General features: G+C 39.7%; 1 protein-coding gene across 1 annotated transcript; it reads right to left on the reverse strand.

Moving 5' to 3' along the window:
• Positions 1–10,521: 10,521 nt before the first annotated feature.
• LOC136232559 (probable carboxylesterase 11) lies at positions 10,522–15,713 on the reverse strand. Its single transcript, XM_066021779.1, has 2 exons — positions 14,584–15,713; positions 10,522–11,314 (listed from the first exon to the last, which is right to left on the reverse strand). The coding sequence occupies exons 1-2, from the start codon at positions 15,450–15,452 to the stop codon at positions 10,777–10,779; spliced, it is 1,407 nt and encodes a 468-aa protein (XP_065877851.1). The 5' UTR covers positions 15,453–15,713; the 3' UTR covers positions 10,522–10,776.
• Between the last annotated feature and the right edge of the window lie 5,902 nt (positions 15,714–21,615).

The raw sequence follows: 21,615 nt of genomic DNA on the forward strand, positions 1-21,615 counted from the left end.
ATTAGAGACCATGTACTCAAAGGTGAGATCAAGCTAACCTATGTCCCAACGGATGAGCAGCTTACAGATATCTTCACAAAGCCACTGGCTCGTGAGCAGTTCAGCATACTGAGAGAAGCCATTGGTATGTTTAATCCTCTTCAATAAATTCCAGTTCTTAATATATGTTTATGCTGAGTGAATTACCATGCTGAATGCTATTACGTGCTGAGTGGATAGATGTTTGCTGAGTGTTTAATGCTAAATGAATGAATATCACATACTGAGCAAATATGCGCACTGAGTAGTTATCTCAAACTGAGCAACCAATTACTTAAATCATCCATTTGTATAAAACTGACTACTCAGAATATAGAACGATTAGGATTCTCACACTGAGTAAATTGATCCGTTGCATTGAATGCAAAAGCACGCGTATAGCCACCTAGGATGACGTATGCGCCGAATGTGTCATAAATGCCAGGATTCTTGTCGGTTGAATATCCCAAGGGCAAAACTGACACATGGATTCGATAAGATCCATCTCTCACATCTATAAATAATGGGCAAATCCCCATTTTTATCTCTTTACGCTTACAGAATTCTATGGCACAAATATTTTCTCTCTCAAAAACTTCAAATCATTCATATCTTCTATGCGAAAATGACGAACGATTCTGTAAACATCTCCGATGCCGGTCACCAATCTGCTGGAAACCCTAAGTCTCATACCCAGCATGATCAAACCAAAGCTACCACACTGAGCAAGAAAACCCAAACTGAGCAAGGCACCTCCTTCAAGGGAAAGAAACCTAAGCAACGAACATATACCAGGGTCTATGAAAATGTCAGGGAATACAAGATTGACTACTCAAGGTGGTTCTCGAAAGAATTTGTTGAAAAAGAGCAACCATTCTATGAGTGGATTTCAAAGAATGGCTGGACCGAGCTGTTCTCAATAAGCTACAATACCTACCCTGACTTGGTAAGGGAGTTCTACCACAAGCTGTGTGTCGCTGATGACAACCAAGACCACTTAGTCACCAAGGTGAAGGACAAAACCATCTTCATCAATCCCACCTACCTAGCCAGCCTTCTGAAACTCAAGAATGAAGGATCCATTCTTAGAAAGTCTGGAGATCAGGACGTTACTGGGTACTCCACTTCGTTCTGTAAACCAACTGGACATGCTGGCGAAATCTCCAGCACTTCAATGGGACAACACCAAAAGATGGCGCACTACCTGCTGACCAATTACATCTTCCCAAAGATAAATTGCACCAGCTCAGCAACAAACTTCGAGCAATGCTTCATATGGCATATGCTGAACTACAAGTCCATCAACATGCAGTATTCTTGATTGCCGGCTTTTAAAGGAGCTCTGGCACTCTAAGGCTGGGTTCACTCATTACCAAAATCCTCCTTGACCACCGAGTAGACCTCACGGGGGAAACTAAGATCAAAGGATCAGAGATAACTGCTGCTGCTCTGTTCGCCTTAAAATTTGATCAGCCAATTAAGAAAGGAAAAGGTGCCTCTGATCAGACCGCTGAGGGAACAATGGTTCAAAAGAGCAGAAGAACCAAAGCTCCTGCTGACAGGATGAGGAAAGCTGTGCTAAGCACCTCTAAGGGCGCTGTTCCTGCTCCTAAGAAGATAAAGATTGTGTCCAAAGGAACGACTGCACAAGCTGAGCCCAAGTCAGCTGAGAAAAGACCTAGGCAAGATGAGCCTGAGGCAGATGAAAGGGAAAATGTTGATGACGAACCTCTGAGTAAGAAGCATAAGAATTCTTCAGAGTTAAGTCTAATCGATGCCATTCCTGCTGGCTTCTTTGTTCCCGACGACTCTCACTATACTCAGAGTCAAGGTGTTGCCGCTGAGCAACAGAATGATGAAGTTGAACTGGATGATCAGTTCATTGAACAGTTGGAAGAAGAACTAGATGAGGAAGATCAGGATGATGAGCAAGAAGGAGAAGGAGAAGAGAGTGGTCAGGATGACACTGAGGAGACAGTTAGTGAAGAAGATGCTGAGCCAACTCACACTAAGTTGACTACAGAAGAAGAAGCTGAGCAAACTGAACAGTAGGATGCTGATCAAGGGGTAAATTCTCCATCTCATTCAATTCAATCGATTCACGCTGATCCCACTCCTCCAAGGACCCAGGGAAAAAGAAGAAGACTTGTCAAGGCACACCCAACAACTGTGCTTGACGTCATGGATGACTTAACACAGAAAAGACCAACCACCGATCCATCGACTATAAAGCTAAAATTCTTCAAGAAATCTTCTACTACTCTGCCAGAGCACAGTGAAAAACAAGCCTCTGTTTCTCTTCCACAAGAACAAGCCGACTTAGATGCTTCTGCGAACCCAGCTAACACCGAGCCAATTCTCAATGCAGATGCTGAACCTAGCCCTCTGCCGGCTAAGGAAATTCCTGCTCCAGTCAGCACTGAACCTATCCAACCTTCAACAGAAAGTCAGCTTCAGCCTGACTATGAACCTGCATCCAATGCTGCTGTTCAATCACCTCTCCATTCTACAGAACAAGTGTAGGGTGAAACACGAAGACCAGTCACTGACCTCACTGGCACTACAAATGATGCATTGAATCTCACTCCTCCACCAGCTGGTCAAAATAATGAAGACTCATTCAATCACCTCACTGCCACTGAGTCTGGTAGAAGGATAATTAACTCGGCTCAGGCCTTGATCCAAGACCTTCATCAAACTTCTGACACTGCTGCTGGGTCTTCCGACAATGAGTCTACTCAGCTTCCCCAACTCACTCAACTTCTCAACGAGGTTCGAGGTTTAAAAGACTTGCTGAGTGTAATGATCAATAACCAAGCCCAACAACCAAAGCAGGCGTCCATAACAAAGCTGGCTGAACCCCAGCTGACCATGGTTCAACATATCAACTCCCTTCAAGGACAATTTCAAGCCTTGTCAGCTGCGAACTCAGGGTATACAACTTTTGCCGAAGTTCATCAGTTATTCACCCAACTTCAAACTGAGTAAGAGAAAACAAACCATCAGCTTTCCTCTTACTCCCAATGCTCAGTAGAACAGATCGGCGAAGCTGTTCGTCTTCTGAATCTAAACAAGGTAGAAATGGACACTGACCAGATGAAGCAAAATGAGATTCTCCAGTATACCCATCAAATTTTCACCCATGTACGTCACTCCAACATTCAGCGTCAGTACTATGACTCATCTTTGCTCAAGATGTTTCATCAGGCTTATGCTGCGCTGACTGATACACTTACTTGGATGGGTAAATCTCAAGCCTACGCACTGAGCATCCTCAGCGCTGCTGAAATTGGTGTGCCTCAAGAGGTATTCGACGATGGTGTTGCTATCTTTGATGGCATAAATGAAAGCACCAGCAAGCTGAAGGACTTCTCAGCTCGCATATCTGAAGCTGCTCAAAACAGCACCTTCAGGCCTCCTCCCCCTCCCGATGCTACCAAAACGGGGGAGAAAGAACAAACAGGAAGAACTCAGCATGAGGCTGCTGGAAGTAGTCAGCCTAAGGGAAAGGGAAAACTGATACATAAGAAAAAATAGCTTAGTTTTGATAGCTAGTTTCTAAGTCTTGAGTATCCCTGTTATGTATAATGCTGACTACTTATCAATACTATGCTTGCATCAAATTTTTTCAACTTGATTAAAATCTTATGCGATGCTGAGCTATTATATTTTGCATACATCAACTGTGTTTATCATTCTTAAAGACTTCTGATTGTATGCTGTTAACACTGTCTTATATGATTAAAACATTGTCTTATAAGACTCACTGAACAACAATATACTCAGCGCTCTCTGATAGTTAAATCTTCCGCTTAAAACTGAGTTAATAGAATATGTTTCATGAGCTGACCTTTATTTTGAAAACTGACCTAGGACTTACTCGATTAAACCCTAAAATGTTTAGAGTAAAACTGTGTCAGTAGCTCAACCCTTACGAGGGAGTTTATTAAGTTATAAAAGGTCAACTATCATGGGGGAGCTCAAAACTGAGTTCTTCACTGAATAGTTTTGCCAACATCAAAATGGGAGAGTTTGTTGAAACACCTTTCCACATGATTTTGATTTGACAAAATTATTTAAGTATATGATTAAAGAATATTCTAAACACACTAAGTTTAAATGCTTTGATTTATTACGCTAATGTGTTTGTTCAATGTTGAGTTAAATTGTTTATAAGACATAAAGACTAAAAGGCTAAAGGCCCAAAGGAAAGTCAAAGGCCCAAGACAACTCGGCCCGTGTAAACAAAACGCTGTCATTATGGACAAAACGCAGCTCAGCATGAAGAAGGATCTGGAAGACTTTCTTTATCTACTTCGGAACGAAGCTGCTGAGTTGGACGACAAAGAGTACAAGACAGCAGCTGAGCAAGGAACAACTTCAAGACAAAGTATTTCTACTTTGGGTAAAGTTCAGAAGACACAAAAAGCTGTCTGGAAGACTTTGCCATAAAAGGCGAAACATTCTGCCTGTCTGTCTAAAAGCTACTCAGCACTGACCGAAGACAGAAGATACAACAATCTGATTGGCTAACGACACTGAGCGTGTACTGAGTGACAACGACATCAAGCTGTTTCCCTCCAACGGTTATTTCGAAATTTGAAATAACCGATACCTCAAGTGTCACTATAAATAGGCCTTTCAGTTGCTTCATTCGATGCAGATCTTCAACAAGCCATTACGCTGACCAAATTTCTACTCGAAGAATCTGTGTGAAAAAGCAAAGCAAATACTTACACCAATCTCCATATTACTGTGTAAAAGTCTAGAGTGATTATCCAATCATCTAAAGTGTCTTAGCAATTGTTGTTTAGGACAAACTTAGTATCAATTCTAGAAATAGAAAGGAGAGGCTGAGTACTCGGTTATAGTACTCAGCAATAGAATAGGAGTGAGTAGAGGTATAGAGGAAGGTACTCTTGTTATACTCAGCTTCTTGTTGTAAAAGGTTTGATGCTCTACCGTTAAAGAGCTCAGTAGAGAATTCGAAAGCTCGAAACGTGTTCCTGGGACAGGACGTAGGCATAGAGGCCGAACCTGGATAAATCTACTGAGTAACATCTCTCTAACCTTAAACTCCTTATATATATTTTGCTTGCTTAAACAAAACTGACTAAGTAAAGAGGTCACGCTGAGTTGTGTGCATTGAGTATCTGAGTTCAGGAATAGACTCAAGTGCTATCTTCTGACTCAAGGAAAGAAGCTGACTTAGTCACCAGTTGACTAAGCTAGTGTCTTAAGTTCACTCAGCGCGCTGTGTAAACCCTTTTCAAAGAAAAAAAAGTCAGCCTCAACGTACAAAATTTTAAATAGTTCCTAACCCCCCCTTGGAACTAACTTGTTACGTTATAAGGGACCAACAGTGTGGTGATCCTAGATGAGGATAAAAAGAGAAGGATCAGCAATGGATTGGACGAAGCCCATTTTCTAAACGGTTGTAATGAGCTTGGCATTCCACTGCCGTCCGGCCTGTCGGAGGCTATAAAGTGATTTCCGGAGTTTGCAGACCTGTGTTAGGGTGGATTTGGGAACCCCTGGTGGTAAAGACATATACACATCCTCGTGAAGGTCGCCGTGGAGGTAAGCATTATCAATGTCCAGCTGTAAAATATGCCAATTTCTTGCAGTAGCAATGGTTAAGATAACTCTAATAGTGGTGAATTTGGCTATAGGTGCAAATGTAGCGGTGAAATCCATGCCTTCTTATTGGGCATATCCCTTTGCCACGAGACGTGCCTTGAAGCGAGCAATGCTATCGTCAGACTTATGCTTCAACTTGTAAACCCAACGGCAGCCAATTGGTCGCTTGCCTTGAGGTAGTGGAACTAAATCCCAAGTGTGATTTGCTTCTAGAGCTATCAATTCTGAATTCATAGCTTGCTTCCAATTTTCGTCTAACTGTGCCTCTTTAAATGTTGCAGGTTCTTTATGGCATGTGACATTGATGGAAAATGTCCTTTTGGTGGGTGAGAGCTGGGAATAAGATAAGTGCTTGGAGAGATCATAGGGCGAGTTCTCAAGACAAGGTGGAGGAGAGCCTACTACCAAAGCTATATGATAGTCTTGAAGGTATGTTGGAATTTTTCTAATTCTGGTTGGTCTGCCCTGATGCAGTTCTGGTGGTTGAATGTGTTGATCATTGTCACTGTCATTGCATGTTTGTGTTGCATCCACATCATGTATTGTATTCTGTAATTGTTCCTCTTTTTCTGGATCTGTCTGTGCATCTTATTCATCATGATTCTGTGTATCTCCTTCATCATGTATGATTGTTGCATGAATTGTATCCAAATTCTCTTCACTGCAGAATGATGCATCCGTCGTTTGTATGTCATCTGAAAAAGAGAAATTTTGCTCGAAAAACCTGACGTGCCTGGAAAAAAATATCATGTTAGTGTTTAGGTTTAATAATTTGAAACCTTTGATGCCATGTCTGTATCCGAGAAAGACATATTTGACAGCTCTGTATGTGAACTTTGTTTTGTGTCGATCAAGTGTGGTGGCATAGGCTAGACATCCGAACATTTTGAGTTCCTCTATGCTACTCTGTTACCCCATAGAGTCGTTCATAGGGTGTCTGTTTTTGAACTGGCATCGAGGGCAATCTGTTGATTAAGTAGACAGCATGGCTGACTGCTTCAGGCCAGTAGTGCTTAGGTAGCGAGCTTTGGAACATGATGGCACGAGTGGTGTTCATGATGTCTAAATGCTTGCGTTCCACTCGACCATTTTGTTGTGGTGTCTCCGGACATGTTGTTTGGTGTATGATTCCGTTTGCTGCATAAAAGTCTTGCGTAGTGAATTCAGGGCCGTTATCCGATCATATGACCTTTACTTTCTTGTTGAATTGTCTATCAACATAGCTACAAAAATGTTGTAATGTCATGCTAGCTTCGGCTTTGGTGCTTATGAGTGAGATCCATATATACCTGCTATAGTCATCGAGTATAGTTGGGAAATAATGTTTGTTTGAGTATGATTCCCTGACTTGCCCCTAAATGTCTATATGAATGATGTCAAAGATGCTTTTAGCAATGCTGTTGCTTAGTGTGAATGATGTTTTCTTTTGTTTGGCTCTTTGACAAATGTCACAAGGTGCATCTTTGATTAAATTGAAATCAGTACATGATAGATGGAGGCCCCTCAACCTCTCATAGGAGGGATGGTCAAAACGTAAATGCCACAAGCTGGCTTTAATTGAACAAACAAAATGATCATTCACTATGATAGGGATAGGATGTTCTAGATAATAGAGGCCCTCATACTCCTTAGCCCGACCAATCTTCGTCCAGTTTTGAGTATCCTGTATCACACATGTCGACCCAGTTATAATCATGCACATTTTGCTAGTGTCTAGCAATTTACTGGTTGATATCAAGTTGTAATCAAAGTGAGGGATACATAATGCACGGTGTAGAATCAGTAATGGGCTTAACAATACAGTGCCAATATATTATGCCTTTACCCTGTCTCCATTTGGTAGGTTGACCCAGCAATTATCAATCTTGGTATATGAACTATAATACTTAACATTGCATACTATATGGTCCGTAGCCCCAGTATCTATTATCTAGTATGGCTTAGCAAAATGACTAGGAATAGTATTAGAGATCATACCAGAGTTGTCTCCTTTTGAAAAGGTGTTGATACTGCTGTTGTTTACTTGGGTTTTTCCCGAGCTGTTGTGCGGTAGCAGTGCGACGAGAGTCTGGTACTGCTCTTTGGTAAGGGAGAAAGGTTCAATATCGGCGTGTCTGTCATCTCCTTCCCCTAAATCTCCGCCTTCTCTGTGCTGGTTTATGGTTGCATTAGCCTTAGGTTGCATATTTCTGTAGTTGTTTCCTTTACTTCTATTTCCATGGCTTGGGGGATAGCCATGTTTTTTGAAGCAAATATCCTCAGTATGTCTCCACAGAAAGTGCACAAAGATGAGCTTTTGTTTGTGTTTTTACGATTTGCATACCTCGTGTTATTGCGGTTATTGTTGAATCTATTCTGTGTGTTGATGGAACCAGCAAACTGTGTGCTTTCATTTTCTTCTCCGTTTTTGACAGGCACAAGGCTAATCTGACGTTCGTGCTGAGTAGCCAAGGCGAAGGCTTTGTTGATTGAAGGTAGAGGCTCGATAAGGAGTATCTGAGAACAGATGGTTGAATAGGACTCATTCAGCCCTTGCAGAAAGATGATAACCTGATCCGCATCCTGCTGGTCTCGCAAGACCTTGAAGGCGTCCCTACAGGTATACTTAGGCATAGGCCTTAAGTTCATTAACTCATCATATAGTATCTTTAAGCTTGTGTAATACTCAGTAACACTTCCATTGCCTTGTTTCAGGCTTTGGATTTCTCTCCGCAGCTCCAGGATTCTTAACGAATCAGTTTGGGCAAACCTTTCTTTCAAATCTGCCCAGACTTGATCCGCTTTGTCTAGCCACATTACGCTTCTGGCTATTGAAGGTGAGAGGGCATGGTGGATCCATGACATAACCATATTGTTGCACCTCTCCCACTGACTGTGCATATTGTCCTCCAATGTAGGTGCTTGAATGGTTCCGTCAACAAAGGAGAATTTGTTTTTGGACATGAGAGCCACCTTCACCGAACGTGACCATTGGTGATAGTTGGGTCCAACGAGGACCTGCGAGACTAGGGCTAGAGCCGGAGTCTCATTCTGTGGGAGATGATAGGGGCTGTTGGTGGTGATCATATGACCAGCCATTTTTGGTGTTTAAGTAGAAAAAAAATCAGAGTTGCTCTAATACCATAATAAGTTTGAATGAGGTAAGCAAAGCTTTTGGATTAATTTCTCATTAAATCATTGTGGAATAGTGACTACATCTTTATACTAATTTAGGTTTGCTCAACAAGTAAAGAATAAAAAGGACATGCACAAGTGGCACAATCATGACCTTTGATCAAGATGGTTTGTGATGAATGGCTGAGATGATTTAGGTGTTTTATCAAGTGGGGTTGTGGTGTATCATAGGCTGGTGAGTCTTGGTTCTTGAATGTGCTATTGATATAAAGACTAAAAAGCCCTTTGGCTATTCCAAAGGTCTTAGACAGATAAGTGGACATAAAGTTCAATAATTTGAGTTAGAGTCTTGTACTTCTCTTCTTCTCTGTTTTACGTTCCTTCATTTCCATCTTTCTCTGTATTTCATCCATGGTGTGAGAGTGAAGGTTGTTTTGCTGTGTATTAAACGTCTTCCTATTATCGTTACATTAATTACTTCATCTAGAATTATTTTCATTGCAAGATCCCTCTTAGTTTTCCTACCAAACCACATAAGGAACTCATTTAGATTTATGTATTGAGACTCACTCTTTCTCATCCTTGTTAAAGCACTTATACCAAACATTACAAACCTTCTATTTGTCTAATAAGTACAATCTATTTATTTCTTTTATTTCTACAAGTTCTTTCAAAATACTAAACTTTCCTCAACATCCAGGACCTTTCTAGTATTGAAGAAATACAACGCAATACTCCTATTGTACTTCCTCATGGTGATGATAGGCTTCTGACTTTTTTACTTAATGTATGTGTTGAACACGATGCATGCTGATATGCTTTTAACTCTAACTCCAAATTGGCCCATTAAACTTTTAAGTCTAAGGATTTACTTCCAATTTTGTTAAAAATCAATACTTTATTTCATGTGTTAACTCATAATTTTTTTTAAAGTCATGCTTTTTGTTTTCCTTAATTTCTATAACCTTCCTCATTTCTTACCTCTTATTTCATGTTTTGCATGTTATAAACAGTTTCCAACACTTAGCGTGTGCACCGAACAACCTAAAGCCAACATTGTCAGTTTATTTCTATCTTACTTAAAGATTATGTATAACGATTCATTAAGTAGAAATTTTCTTCTTTGTTTCATTCTAAAAGTAGGGTTAGTTGTATTTTCCTTTGTCTCTTTTCTGGTACAATTTTAAAAGACAATCAATAACATAATAAATTTAATATGATTATTTATTACAATTGTATAAAATATATAAGTAATAATACAATTATGAAAGGACAACTTGAATTGTCAACCGTAATATGTATATTTAAACTGCAACATAAGATAGCATCAATTGCAATTACCAAGATATAGGGCTTGGCGGTGATGAAGAAAGCCTTGAACTGCATGAACTCTAATCTCCCTCAAAATGCCCCTACATATCCGCAGGTAATCAAGAAACAGAGCCTCTTCCATCTGTATGTTTCCGGCGAGGTGAGGCAGTAACTCACTAATAGGAATTGAAGCCTCTACAATTTTTTCTGCTATGCAAACTGATGTAGGAGAATCAACTTATACAAGGACATAAAATCGTATACTTATTTATCCATGGTGGGTGGACGGCCTGCTGAAGTTAAAATTACATTTTATCTGCATTGGGTTGAATCCAGATACAACAATCAGCTGCTTTTGACATGATTATCATATTCGATGCCTTTATATTATATAATCGCGTGGAATATATATAGATAACTTAACACGATCATGACATGTCAGCCCAAATTTCCACCCCTAACTTTATCTCGTAAGATGCTCATCTGATTTCATAAAAGTTGTATATCTTACAAAAAAAGAACCAAGTCAATAGGACAACTTGTAAACAACAAAATGTGAGGAACAACCCAGCAGCTATGTTACCCATAAACAACCAATGAAATAATTGTGCAGCCCAGTGCTCCTTTGCTGCGTGACACAACACAAGCAGAAGCTGTCCTTGCTCCGACCTAATCTCTTCATCTGTTGTTCCTTCAATAAGAAAACTCGTGGCCTCGTAGTGAAATATACTTCTTCACCCATATAGCAATGTCCTCGCCGCAGGCCTGGGCCTGAGGGGTCTTCAAAAGCATGTCAAGAGTCGCAAATTCATGAACTGCATCCTTGTATTCGAGAACAGGTGCATCAACATTCACCTTTCTCAGCTCCTCAGAGTATGCAATGGCTCGGTCTCTCATCCAGTCGTGTTCAGCCACCACTGTCAATGTTGGGGGCATGAACTTTAAAGGAGGTCCCCTGCCAGGGACCAAGGGGTTGGCTGCTGGGTGATCAAGGCTGAATTCTTCCTCTGCCAAGAAGAGCTTCCAGGCAAGCATACACATTGGCTTATCATAGAAGTAGGTATTTGCCAACTTTATCTCAGAATGTGTGGGTACACTCCCAATGAAGAACGGATACATCAATACCTGTGCTACAACCTTAACAGGGTCCAACCTCTTACCTGCCTCTACAGCTTTTCGAGCTACATAGTCTGCTATATTTGACCCACAACTCACTCCAAGTAGAACACATCTGTTTAAAATATTACCAGTTAGACACTTCAAAACAAAGGAAATAACAATGCATTAATCTTATGGACAATTTTCACAGAAAAAAGAAGAAAATTCTACACATTGGCAAAAGTAATTTTTATGTTAATACATAGAGGGTGACTTCCAAATCCAACATGTGATATCATGACATCCTAATTTCCTTTTCCTATTACCAATATTTAGAATTGACAACCAGGCCCTGATTGGGCCTACGGGTTCATAACACCTATTCGTAGTTGTCAGATCGAGATTCAACTCGTGAATCGAAGTCCACATTTTGTTAATCATGACTCGCGACTCGTGAATCGAATCATAAGATTCGGTTCAAATTCATATTACTATAAAAAAATAAAATATTACCATGTTGAACTCAAAATATTATCAAATATTAGTCTAGAAATACAATTTTAATGTCAAAAAATAAATCATATCAACCAATTACTTAAAATTCATATCTAATGCAAATGCAATACTAATAAAACTAATTCTCAAATCGGACACTGTTTAATAACTTAGTGGAGATGGAGAATTTGAGTTTTTTACTATATTTTTTGCCTTGTTGTCATCTTGATAATGATGGAATGGAACTAGTTTGAGTTAATAACTTGATAAATAACAATCGGACTAGAGGAGAGTGAGTTTAGTAGTTAGTGTTGTTGAAGTTTTTGATGAACGTTTGTGAGGATCCGGCTCGAAATAGAGCTGAATCGAATCGTAAGCTTCTGTTATAATTTAGATTCGCCCTATAGATTCGGCTCGAAATAGAGCTGAATTGAATCAAATCGTAAGATTCTAATAACAGTGCACCTATTGAAGCTGTGAATTGTTAAATTTGTCACCTGTACATTTATCAGCAAAAACCAAGACCAAATTAAGAGAACTTCCCCAGTTGAGAAAATGAGTACGGAGCACACTAGACAATGAACCCCAAGGAAATAAAACATGATTCATAAGTTGGAAATAAAATGCATTAAAGAAACTTGAAGTCAAAAGAACCAAAAAGAAAGTAGCCTCTTCAACATCAATACTTTTACAATATTTCTTCCTTTAATTACTTTCTGAGATTTACTATCTAATCAAACTGTTCCAATTTCCAGAATCCACTGAATTTCTGATCATAACATGAACCTGTAATTAGTAAAATGCAGATCAAGGCCCTCATGTTAACATCACAATCGATTTTCTAGTCTTTCACCTGAACACTTGGCCCTCAACTTCAACCATCATATACATAAAAGACGCGAAAATGTGGTCCAAATAGGTAGCCCTTACACAGTGCCTAAATATGGACAAAGAAGGCATTGCATTGAGTTCTGCAAATGCATTTCTAGATAGAACTCGTGTAGGCATAGCCGCATAGGAGATCACAGCTCCAGGACTGCATAAGTTTGCCACATATCAATCAACTCAAGGACCAAGAAGCATAAAGAACCCCGTCAATGAAGATGCTGGAAAATAATTAAAACCCCACTGTCTTAATGTACCTTTCCATACATCATTAATTCAAACCAAAAAGCTAAAAGCAATCCAGTCAATGAGGACATCTTAATATCTGACAAGCCCCCAGACAAATACACCAGAATGGAAAAATCTTGAAAGAATAAATCCAGCGCCAAGGCACAGATGGCATAGAACATGCCAATTTTAGTTCAAGAATCGGTGAAGAAAATAATAAAACAAAAATTGTCTGCATTCTGATGACCTAGTTTACACATTTTCAAATGTGTTTTTGTTTACCAAAACAGTATCACGCTAATGTACAACGAAACCAAAAAATTATCTCCCCCAAAATTGAAAGATAATGTACCTGAGACCCAAGCACCCGATGTTATCAACAAAATTGCCGACTACATGTTGAATTTGGTCATTTCTCAAGGTTAAAAGAGACTACAGAATAAATGGTTCATGATTTTGTAGAACATTATTCGTCATTTCAAGGTGAAAATAGAAGTATAAAACCGTTGATAGCAGAATTTATTATTTACCACATGTTATTCACCATAACGAACTAGACTTCACCCCTCCTTTAAACACGCAAGCCAAGTGACTTCAGCTTATCACGAAAGATTTACTTCTAGAATTCATTAATTGCACAACATACATTGTTAGATACAGAACTTATCCCAGCTTGCAAGTCATATTCAATGTGAAAATAGAAGTATAAAATCATTGATATCAGAATTTATAATTTGCCACATGTTATTCACCGTAACGAACTAGACTTCACACCTTTCTCTAAACACACAAGCCAAGACTTCAGCTGATCGCGGAAGATTTACTTCTAGAATTCCTTAATCGCACAACAGATACTGTAAGTTACAGATAACTTGCCCAGCTTGCAATTGAAGTACTGAAGTATGAATTCTAAATCTATTATATGAAATTTGGCTTCAACAACATTGACAGTGCTAAGCCACATATCCCAAAGGAATCTTAATTTTTTTGCAAATTCTATAACAGGAAAGATTGAAGTGTTTCACTGAACCATATGAGAGTGGGAGTGTACTTAAAAAGAACCTTGAGTATATGTAGACAAATGTAAAATAAGGATACGGGTTTTCTAAAAGAAAATGTAAGCCTAGCTACCAATGAACTTAATGTATTGTTCATCCGAAATTGCCCATATCAGAAACCAAGAAATTAAGAAGTAGACCTTATCAATGGTAATTCTGTCATGGAACCGATTGAACTAAAAGCTCGAACTGATAGTTAAGGCCCAATCATATATCTTATATTAATCTCCAACACAACCCCACACGCAAATGTCCCTTGGGCTTGCAGGGTGCACAACACAGGCCCATCCCGCCATGTGTTTTTAATTCCACAAAATAATGAGGTTGTCGGGACTCGAACCCTCGACCGTTTGGTCCTAGAGGCTCTGATACCATGTCATGGAACCGATTGAACTAAAAGCTCGATCTGATAGTTAAGGCCCAATCATATACCTTATATTAATCTCCAACAAATTCAACCTTGTCTAATTTCCTAATTTCTTCCAATTCACGAAATCAGTAATCAAGTACCATGTCATCAATCAAGAAATGAAGACCAGGAATTGAATCCCACCTAATGGAAATGGAAGCAATATCCAATCCAGAAACAAACTAATATCCTCTTCCGTTTTTAAAGCAATTTACAAGTATGCTCATTAAGTATAACTTGGTAAATGAACATTTCAGAATGGTAATATATCCAATCAGAAGAATGTACATGCCATTTGATTAAAAAAAAATGTGGCAAAACACCAACCTGGTTGGATCACCATGTGCTGCCAGCCATGGCTCCACCATTGACGCCCCAAACGCGTCCACAATGTGCCTCTGATGATCAGACTTCTTGAAATCCGCGCTACTTTTGACATTCCCCATGGATTTACTGCACTCCGCCAAATTTGCCTGCTTCCCCAACCAATTCAAAACCTTCAAGCCATCCTCAAAAGCTGCTGGGAACTTATTTTCCGGCGCCAACCTATACCCGACGGCCACAACCATCACATCGCAGAGTTTGGCGATCCTTCTACAAAAAAAATCATTGGCCACGGAATCATTGCTCCCACTCACCCATCCACCGCCATGAAATTGCAACACTATAGGCAATTTCCGCGATTTATCTATGGACGGTGCGTATCCTCTATACACTCCACCGACACCGTCCGATCTCAAATTCAAGTTCTCGATGTCATTGCTACAGCCATAGCTGATCCTTCTAAACTCTTCCTGGGGCAACGATCCCGTACTGCAACGAGTAGCAGTCGGTTCAAGGCTATTACGGCGTACGATGTGGAGAGCGGAGGTATCAATTTGATCAGAATTAAGTGGTCTATGGATAGGCCTGGATTTAGCTTTAGATTGGTGCTTGGAATCGGAATCAGGCGGGTTAAGAGCAGACTCGGGAAGAAAGATCCGTATAGAAAGTGAGGTGAAAGGGTCGATATGAATATCCTTAGTAGCGACGCCATCAGTGAAGGAAGGGTTAGGAGAGGCTACAGATTCTTCGGGGCGGGAAGTTACGCCAAATTCGTTAGAATCATCAAGCGGAGTCTGGATCCGGTTCTGCAATCGGTGCTTCAACAGGAACTTGAAGAAGACACTGTACAACTTAACAGCCACGCTTGGCATTTCTCCCTCCCTTTGAATTTGGGGACGAGGTGAGGAGTGAAATGAGTTGGATTGAGTATATGATTAGAGATGCATTGCGGAATAGAATTTGGGAATTCACATGGCATTAGGGTTTATGAGGGAAATGGGTGTGAATTCAATGCAGCAAAGAGGTTGATTTGGATTTCAATGGCGAGAGAGAGAGATAGGGAGGGAGGGAGGGAAGATGAGTTTAGGGTGGATGATGAAATGATGATGGGCTGTCTCTTTTCTTTTCTTTTCTCTTGTGTATGTTTTTGGGTTAACTAAGATTTTTATACCAGGTGCTGACGTGGCAACTGCAAGTTTATCATATTCATCATATGTACGTGAAGTACTTCCTTCCTTGGGCTGCTCGAAGCCTGGAATAACTAGCTTGTTTTTGCATTCTACTTTAAAGAAAACAACCATCCTTTTTTTTTTTTTTTTATATACTCAATCAAATGTCTACAACTTCACATATTAAACCATTCACCAATTATAATTGAATTCTTAGTCAACAAAATAATTAGTTGCAAATTTAAATTTCGATTTTAAAATAGATCATTCATTTTAGGGACAATTACAAAACTAGCACATTTTAAGGTACTAGTTTTCTTTTATAACTCATTTTGAAAAACTCACCAAAACTAACACATTTCATTAACTAAATTCCAATCTTGCCCTCCTCTCTAACACTCCGCTCTCCGCTCTCTAACATTCGAACTTCCATCTCTCTAACCTAACACCCCACTATCCCTCTCTCTAACTTTCCGGTGATTCATTGCCCGATTTTGTATATTTCATCCGGCGAATCTTTGTTACTTCGAGTGGACATGGCGAGAACACGAAGCTCAGACAACGAATCGAATTCAGAAGGAAGGACGAAAAAGAGGGTAAATAACTTGACTTTACATTTGCGATTCTCTCTTGTATTGTATTTACATTTGCTGGGTTCTTGTATTGTATGTACATTTGTTGGGTTTGAGAAGGAATCTTTCGTTTCGTTTACTTCTTCTGGTGTTAGGGTTTATCTGGGTTCATCTGGTGTTAGAAAATCGTTCGGTATGGTCGAAATCCGTCGATATGTATGTTATATCGACAACCTAATTGTAGATAATACATAGATATAGACAGCCTAATTGTTGATGGAACGTCTATATGCCGATAGAACATAGATATCGACGATATATTTACCGATAGAACATAGATATCGACTACCTAATTGTTGATAAAACATAGATACCGACGACCTAATTGTCGATATCTCTCTTATTTTAGCCTATGTTAGCTCATTCTAGCTCAACGTTTTCATTAGCTTAATTGTATGTTAGCTGATGATATATCTACAATAAATTTCAGCATGATCGTGGACACAAGAGGAAGAGAGATGAGCATGCTTCTTCTTCCAAGAAAGCCAATGAGGGCTCTGAATATAAATACAAAAACGCATTTGGAACGGAAAACGTCATCACAGTTAGGTGTAACCTAGATGCAGCAAAACATATAAAGGACTGTTTAACACCAAACCAAGTAAATCTATTTAGGAAGAGTTGCTTCGGGCAGTATTGTGATATGACCAATACAGTATTTGCAGGAGTCCTCTGTCATACCCTTTTAACAAGGGAGATCATATGTGAAGACCTCAAACCCAGGGAGCTTTGCTTCAAAGTTAGAGGTGTTGAGTTGAGATTTGGGGATTGGGAGTTTGGACTCCTAAGTGGGTTACGGTTTGGAGACATGGAAGCATTTACCGAAAGGTTTAGTGCGCTAAATAAGTCGGATAGATTTAGGAAGAAGTTTTTTTCACACAACCCTACACCAATCTTTAGAGACGTGGACACAATTACGAAGCAAACTGTTTGGAAGAATGAATCTGATCAGGATGCAGTTTCATTTGCCATATTGTACTTTGTCATTGGTTATGTGTTGGATAACACTGCCACGAAACATGCTCTTCCTTGGGTTTTGGAACTTGCTGAATTTCCAACATTGTTTAACGAGTTCCCGTGGGGTGTTGTGGCCTGGGATGTGACCTACAGGTCTCTTGTCAATGGGATGATTGGTGGAAAAGGCCGAATTGATCATTTACATGTTTATAGGGATGGTTTGAGGAATAACCGTGTCTCATTCAAGCTATATGGTTTTGCACACGTATTTCAGGTATGATGTGTGTATATTCTATATAATAGAAATGTTAGTAATAGGCATAAATACTGAATTGGAACTTTGTTGCAGGCTTGGTTGTTGGAAGTATGGGATGCCACCCATAAATGGTTCGAGAAGAAAGGCACTCGTATCCCATGATGGATATGATGGAAAAAGACCGGTATCCCTACATTGACCAAAGTTATACCCATTTTTGACGTAAGTTGACCAAACATTGAGCCTATATCGACACTATTATGCTATACATCTGATTGACTTGTTTATTTGTACATGTGTATTTTTAGTCGGGTAAAGAACCAAATGCCACGAAACTTACAGCTGAAGATAGGGAGAAAGAAAGATCCTAGTATCAACCTCTAGTAGACCATGTGGATGGTCGGCCATGTAATTATGACCAATTGTTTACCGGTTTGGAAAAGGGGCAAGAGGAGGAAAAGGATGAAGGCATGGAAGAGGAGGGACATGAGGAATTGGGTACATATGAAGGAGGAGAGGTTGATGTAGAGGATGACAGTGAATCTGAGACTGATAATGAAGAAGGCAAGTATGAGGACAGTGAAACTGAAAATGATGAAAATGCCTTCATTGTCTCTCCTAGAGTACATGTCCAGAAGAAGAAATAATCTGGTTTGGAACGACTACTGAGGAGGATGTTTGCTGAGCATGAGAAGAAAATGAATGACAAGTTTGCTGAGCAAGAGAAGATAATAAATGAACAGTTTGGTCAGCAAGAGAGGAAAATGAATGAACATTTATCTGCCTTTGTAAATAGATTGTCCGTTGTAGAACGTGATGTGTAGGAACTGAAGGCACAACGGGATGTGGAATATGGGATGTATGAGGGGGTGGTGCATATGTATGAGAGTGAGAGGGAGAGTGAGAAGAAAGAAATGGATGAGCATGAAAAGGAGAGGGAGGATAGGGAGAAGAAGGAAGATGAGGAGAGGGAGAGGAATAGGGAGAGGGAGGAGAGGGAGAAGAAAGAAGAGGAGGAAAGGGAGATGAATAGGGAGAGGGAGAGGGTGGATAGGGAGGAGAAGGAGAAGAAAGAGCAGGAGGAGAGGGAGATGAATAGGGAGAGGGAGGAGAGGGAGAAGAAAGAAGATGAGGAGAGGGAGAGGAATAGGGAGAGGGAGAAGAAAGAAGAGGAGGAGAGGGAGAGGGAGAAGAAAGAAGATAAGGAGAGGGAGAGGAATATGGAGAGGGAGATGAATAGGGAGAGGGAGGAGAAGGAGAAGAAAGAGCAGGATGAGAAGGAGAAGAAAGAGCAGGAGAAGGAGAAGAAAGAGCAGGATGAGAGGGAGAAGAAAGAGCAGGAGAAGGAGAAGAGGGAGAAACAATAGAAGGAGATGGAAATGGATAGGGAGAGGATAGTGAAAGAGATGGACAGGCAAATTGTTCCTACAACTGCTGTTATAATGATTGATGTAAGTTTGTTTTTAATGTTTAACCTGGTGCTTTTAACGTAGAATATCGATATAATATGTGTCTCTACTTGGTTTGCTGTTTTAACAGGATGAGAGCCATGACGGCCATGATGCTGACATAGATCATGGACAACTTACTCTTCTGGTTAACCAGGTTGTCCAATCATCTTTACATACGCGTGAAGACAAAGGAGAAATAGAAGATTTGACTATTGAGGTTAAACATGAGGAGGAAGGGAAGGGAAAAAGAGGAGGAAGAGGAGGAGGAATGGGAGCGAGAGGAGGTAGAGTAAGGGATGCAGGAGGAAGGGATGGCAGAGGAAGGGAAAGAAGAGGAGGAAGAAGAGGGAGAGGAAGGGATGGTAAAAGTATGGAGGAAGTTGAAGTGAAAGGGAGACCCAAACGAGAAAGGATAGTTGGGAAAGACCTCTAGTCACCTTTCATTGATCCTCGGATGAATTATCATTTTGCTGATGATGATGATCATTATCCGATAGAACAAGCCGATGGGCGCGATCGTATAAAAGGACACCTCCTATAGGCCTATGATGACTGGAAGAAGAATACGCCCCATGATCTGTTGAGGCATTTAGGTGGAACTAAATGGGGACAGACTGTATCGTGGTTTGAAGATGTAGAGATAACTGGAAAGTACATAGACAGCCAAGTAAGATAATGCTCACTTTGTATATTTTGGTGTATATAATACAAGTGAATGAGGCGTCGATATCCCATTCATATCAACGCATTACTCACTGTGATGTGTCGAAACCCATTCATATCGACGCATAATTCACTTGGATGCGTCGATATAACATTCATATCGATGCATCATTCAATTGGATGCGTTGATATAACATTCATATCGACGCCCAATTCACTGTGATGCGTCGATATAGTCATTTGGGTCCTTACTAATGTGTGTCTCTACCTATTTTTGTCTATGTTGCAGCTCGTAAATGCATTTTTGTGGTTATTGAACCAAAAAAACATCCATTGGAGTCCGGATTGGACTGCCATCGACTCAAATTTCTTTGGATTCATGGAGATGGCAAATTTGACCAAGAATCATGACAAACCCGAAAAATGGGAACAAGCCAAGTTGTTTGTAGAGCGAATCAATGGGATGCAAGATTTTCGAACTCACCCTTGGTATGAGGTTAAACATGTGCTAATACCTATCAACTAGAAACGAGAACATTAGCTGCTCGGGGTGTTCTACGTGGAAGAGATGAGGATGGAATTCTATGATAGTCTGGAGTCAAATGCCTCCAACGAATCAATAGAAAAATGGCTAGAACCCCGGTTTCGCATTATGATAAGAGCAATGGAAGAGGCCGATTATTGGAAGAAAAGTGGGAGGCCTGATAATGGTAATCGATTGATAAAGTGGGAGAGGGCTCGCGGGTGCCCACAACAACTCCGCAAATCCAATGATTGTGGTATCTTCCTATGCATTTTTGCTCAGTATTATGTTGAAAAAGGGCCATTGTGTACGGACTATGGCTTCTCCGGGTCTGATGGACGTTTCTACCGGTTGCGGGTGTGCTTGGAACTCTTCAACCAACGCTTGTTCAACCAGAATGATCTAATTGCCAGTGCTAATTTGCTTGGATTGTAAAAGTTTGTAAATTGTAAATGTTTGTAAGCTGTAAACGTTTGTTGGTAAATTATTAATGTAAACTGTTAATGTTGATAAACTATTATTGTTGGTAAACTGTTAATGTTGGTAAACTGTTAATGTTGGTAAATTGTTATTGTTGGTAAATTGTTAATGTTGGTAAACTGTTATTGTCGATAAACTGTTATTGTCGATATACACTTGATATCGACCCAGATCGGCAAGTATGTGGTCGATATTTACCCTATATCAGCAAGTATCGATTAGACCCGGACGTGACAGGATGTACATCACTTTGTTGTAAAAACATTAAATACATAAACTCCTGATTCCAAAGACATAAAATCTCAATCCCAAATTATCATTACAAAATATATACAATCTCAATCACAAATTTCCCTCCAATTATTGCGTACCATTTAAAATGGTTTCTTTTATATATCTCTTTACTTATATATATATATATATATATATATATATATTAATTGGAGGGAAATATATAAAATCAGACTTTTGTGGAGCATAGATATATTTCAAGCGTATGCTACCAAATTAGACACTTTCAATCCTTTACCTAAAATACTCTTAGACTCTTCAACTTTCTATCTCCCAAACCTCCCAAATCGTTGAATTCGGTAAGAATTTAACTTTCAATCCGTATACCCACATGTTAAGCTAATTCTGATGGACGGTAACTTCGACCTTAGTCATCTGTAACTCAGACAATGGATTTGAGGTAGAGAAAGTAATGATTTTTTTTATTGTTCGCAAATTATCATTTTGGTTCGCATTTTATGAAATGATAACCCATTTGGGGTTCTCATTTCATGATTTGAGTTTGCGAACCCATTTTATGAAATGAGAACGCATTTTATAAAATGAGAACCTCAAATGCGAACCAAACTGATAATTTGTGAAACATTAAATTTATTTTAAATATTCAAAATTA

The sequence above is a fragment of the Euphorbia lathyris genome, chromosome 6 (assembly GCF_963576675.1).
Source record: "Euphorbia lathyris chromosome 6, ddEupLath1.1, whole genome shotgun sequence".
Lineage (NCBI taxonomy): Eukaryota > Viridiplantae > Streptophyta > Magnoliopsida > Malpighiales > Euphorbiaceae > Euphorbia > Euphorbia lathyris.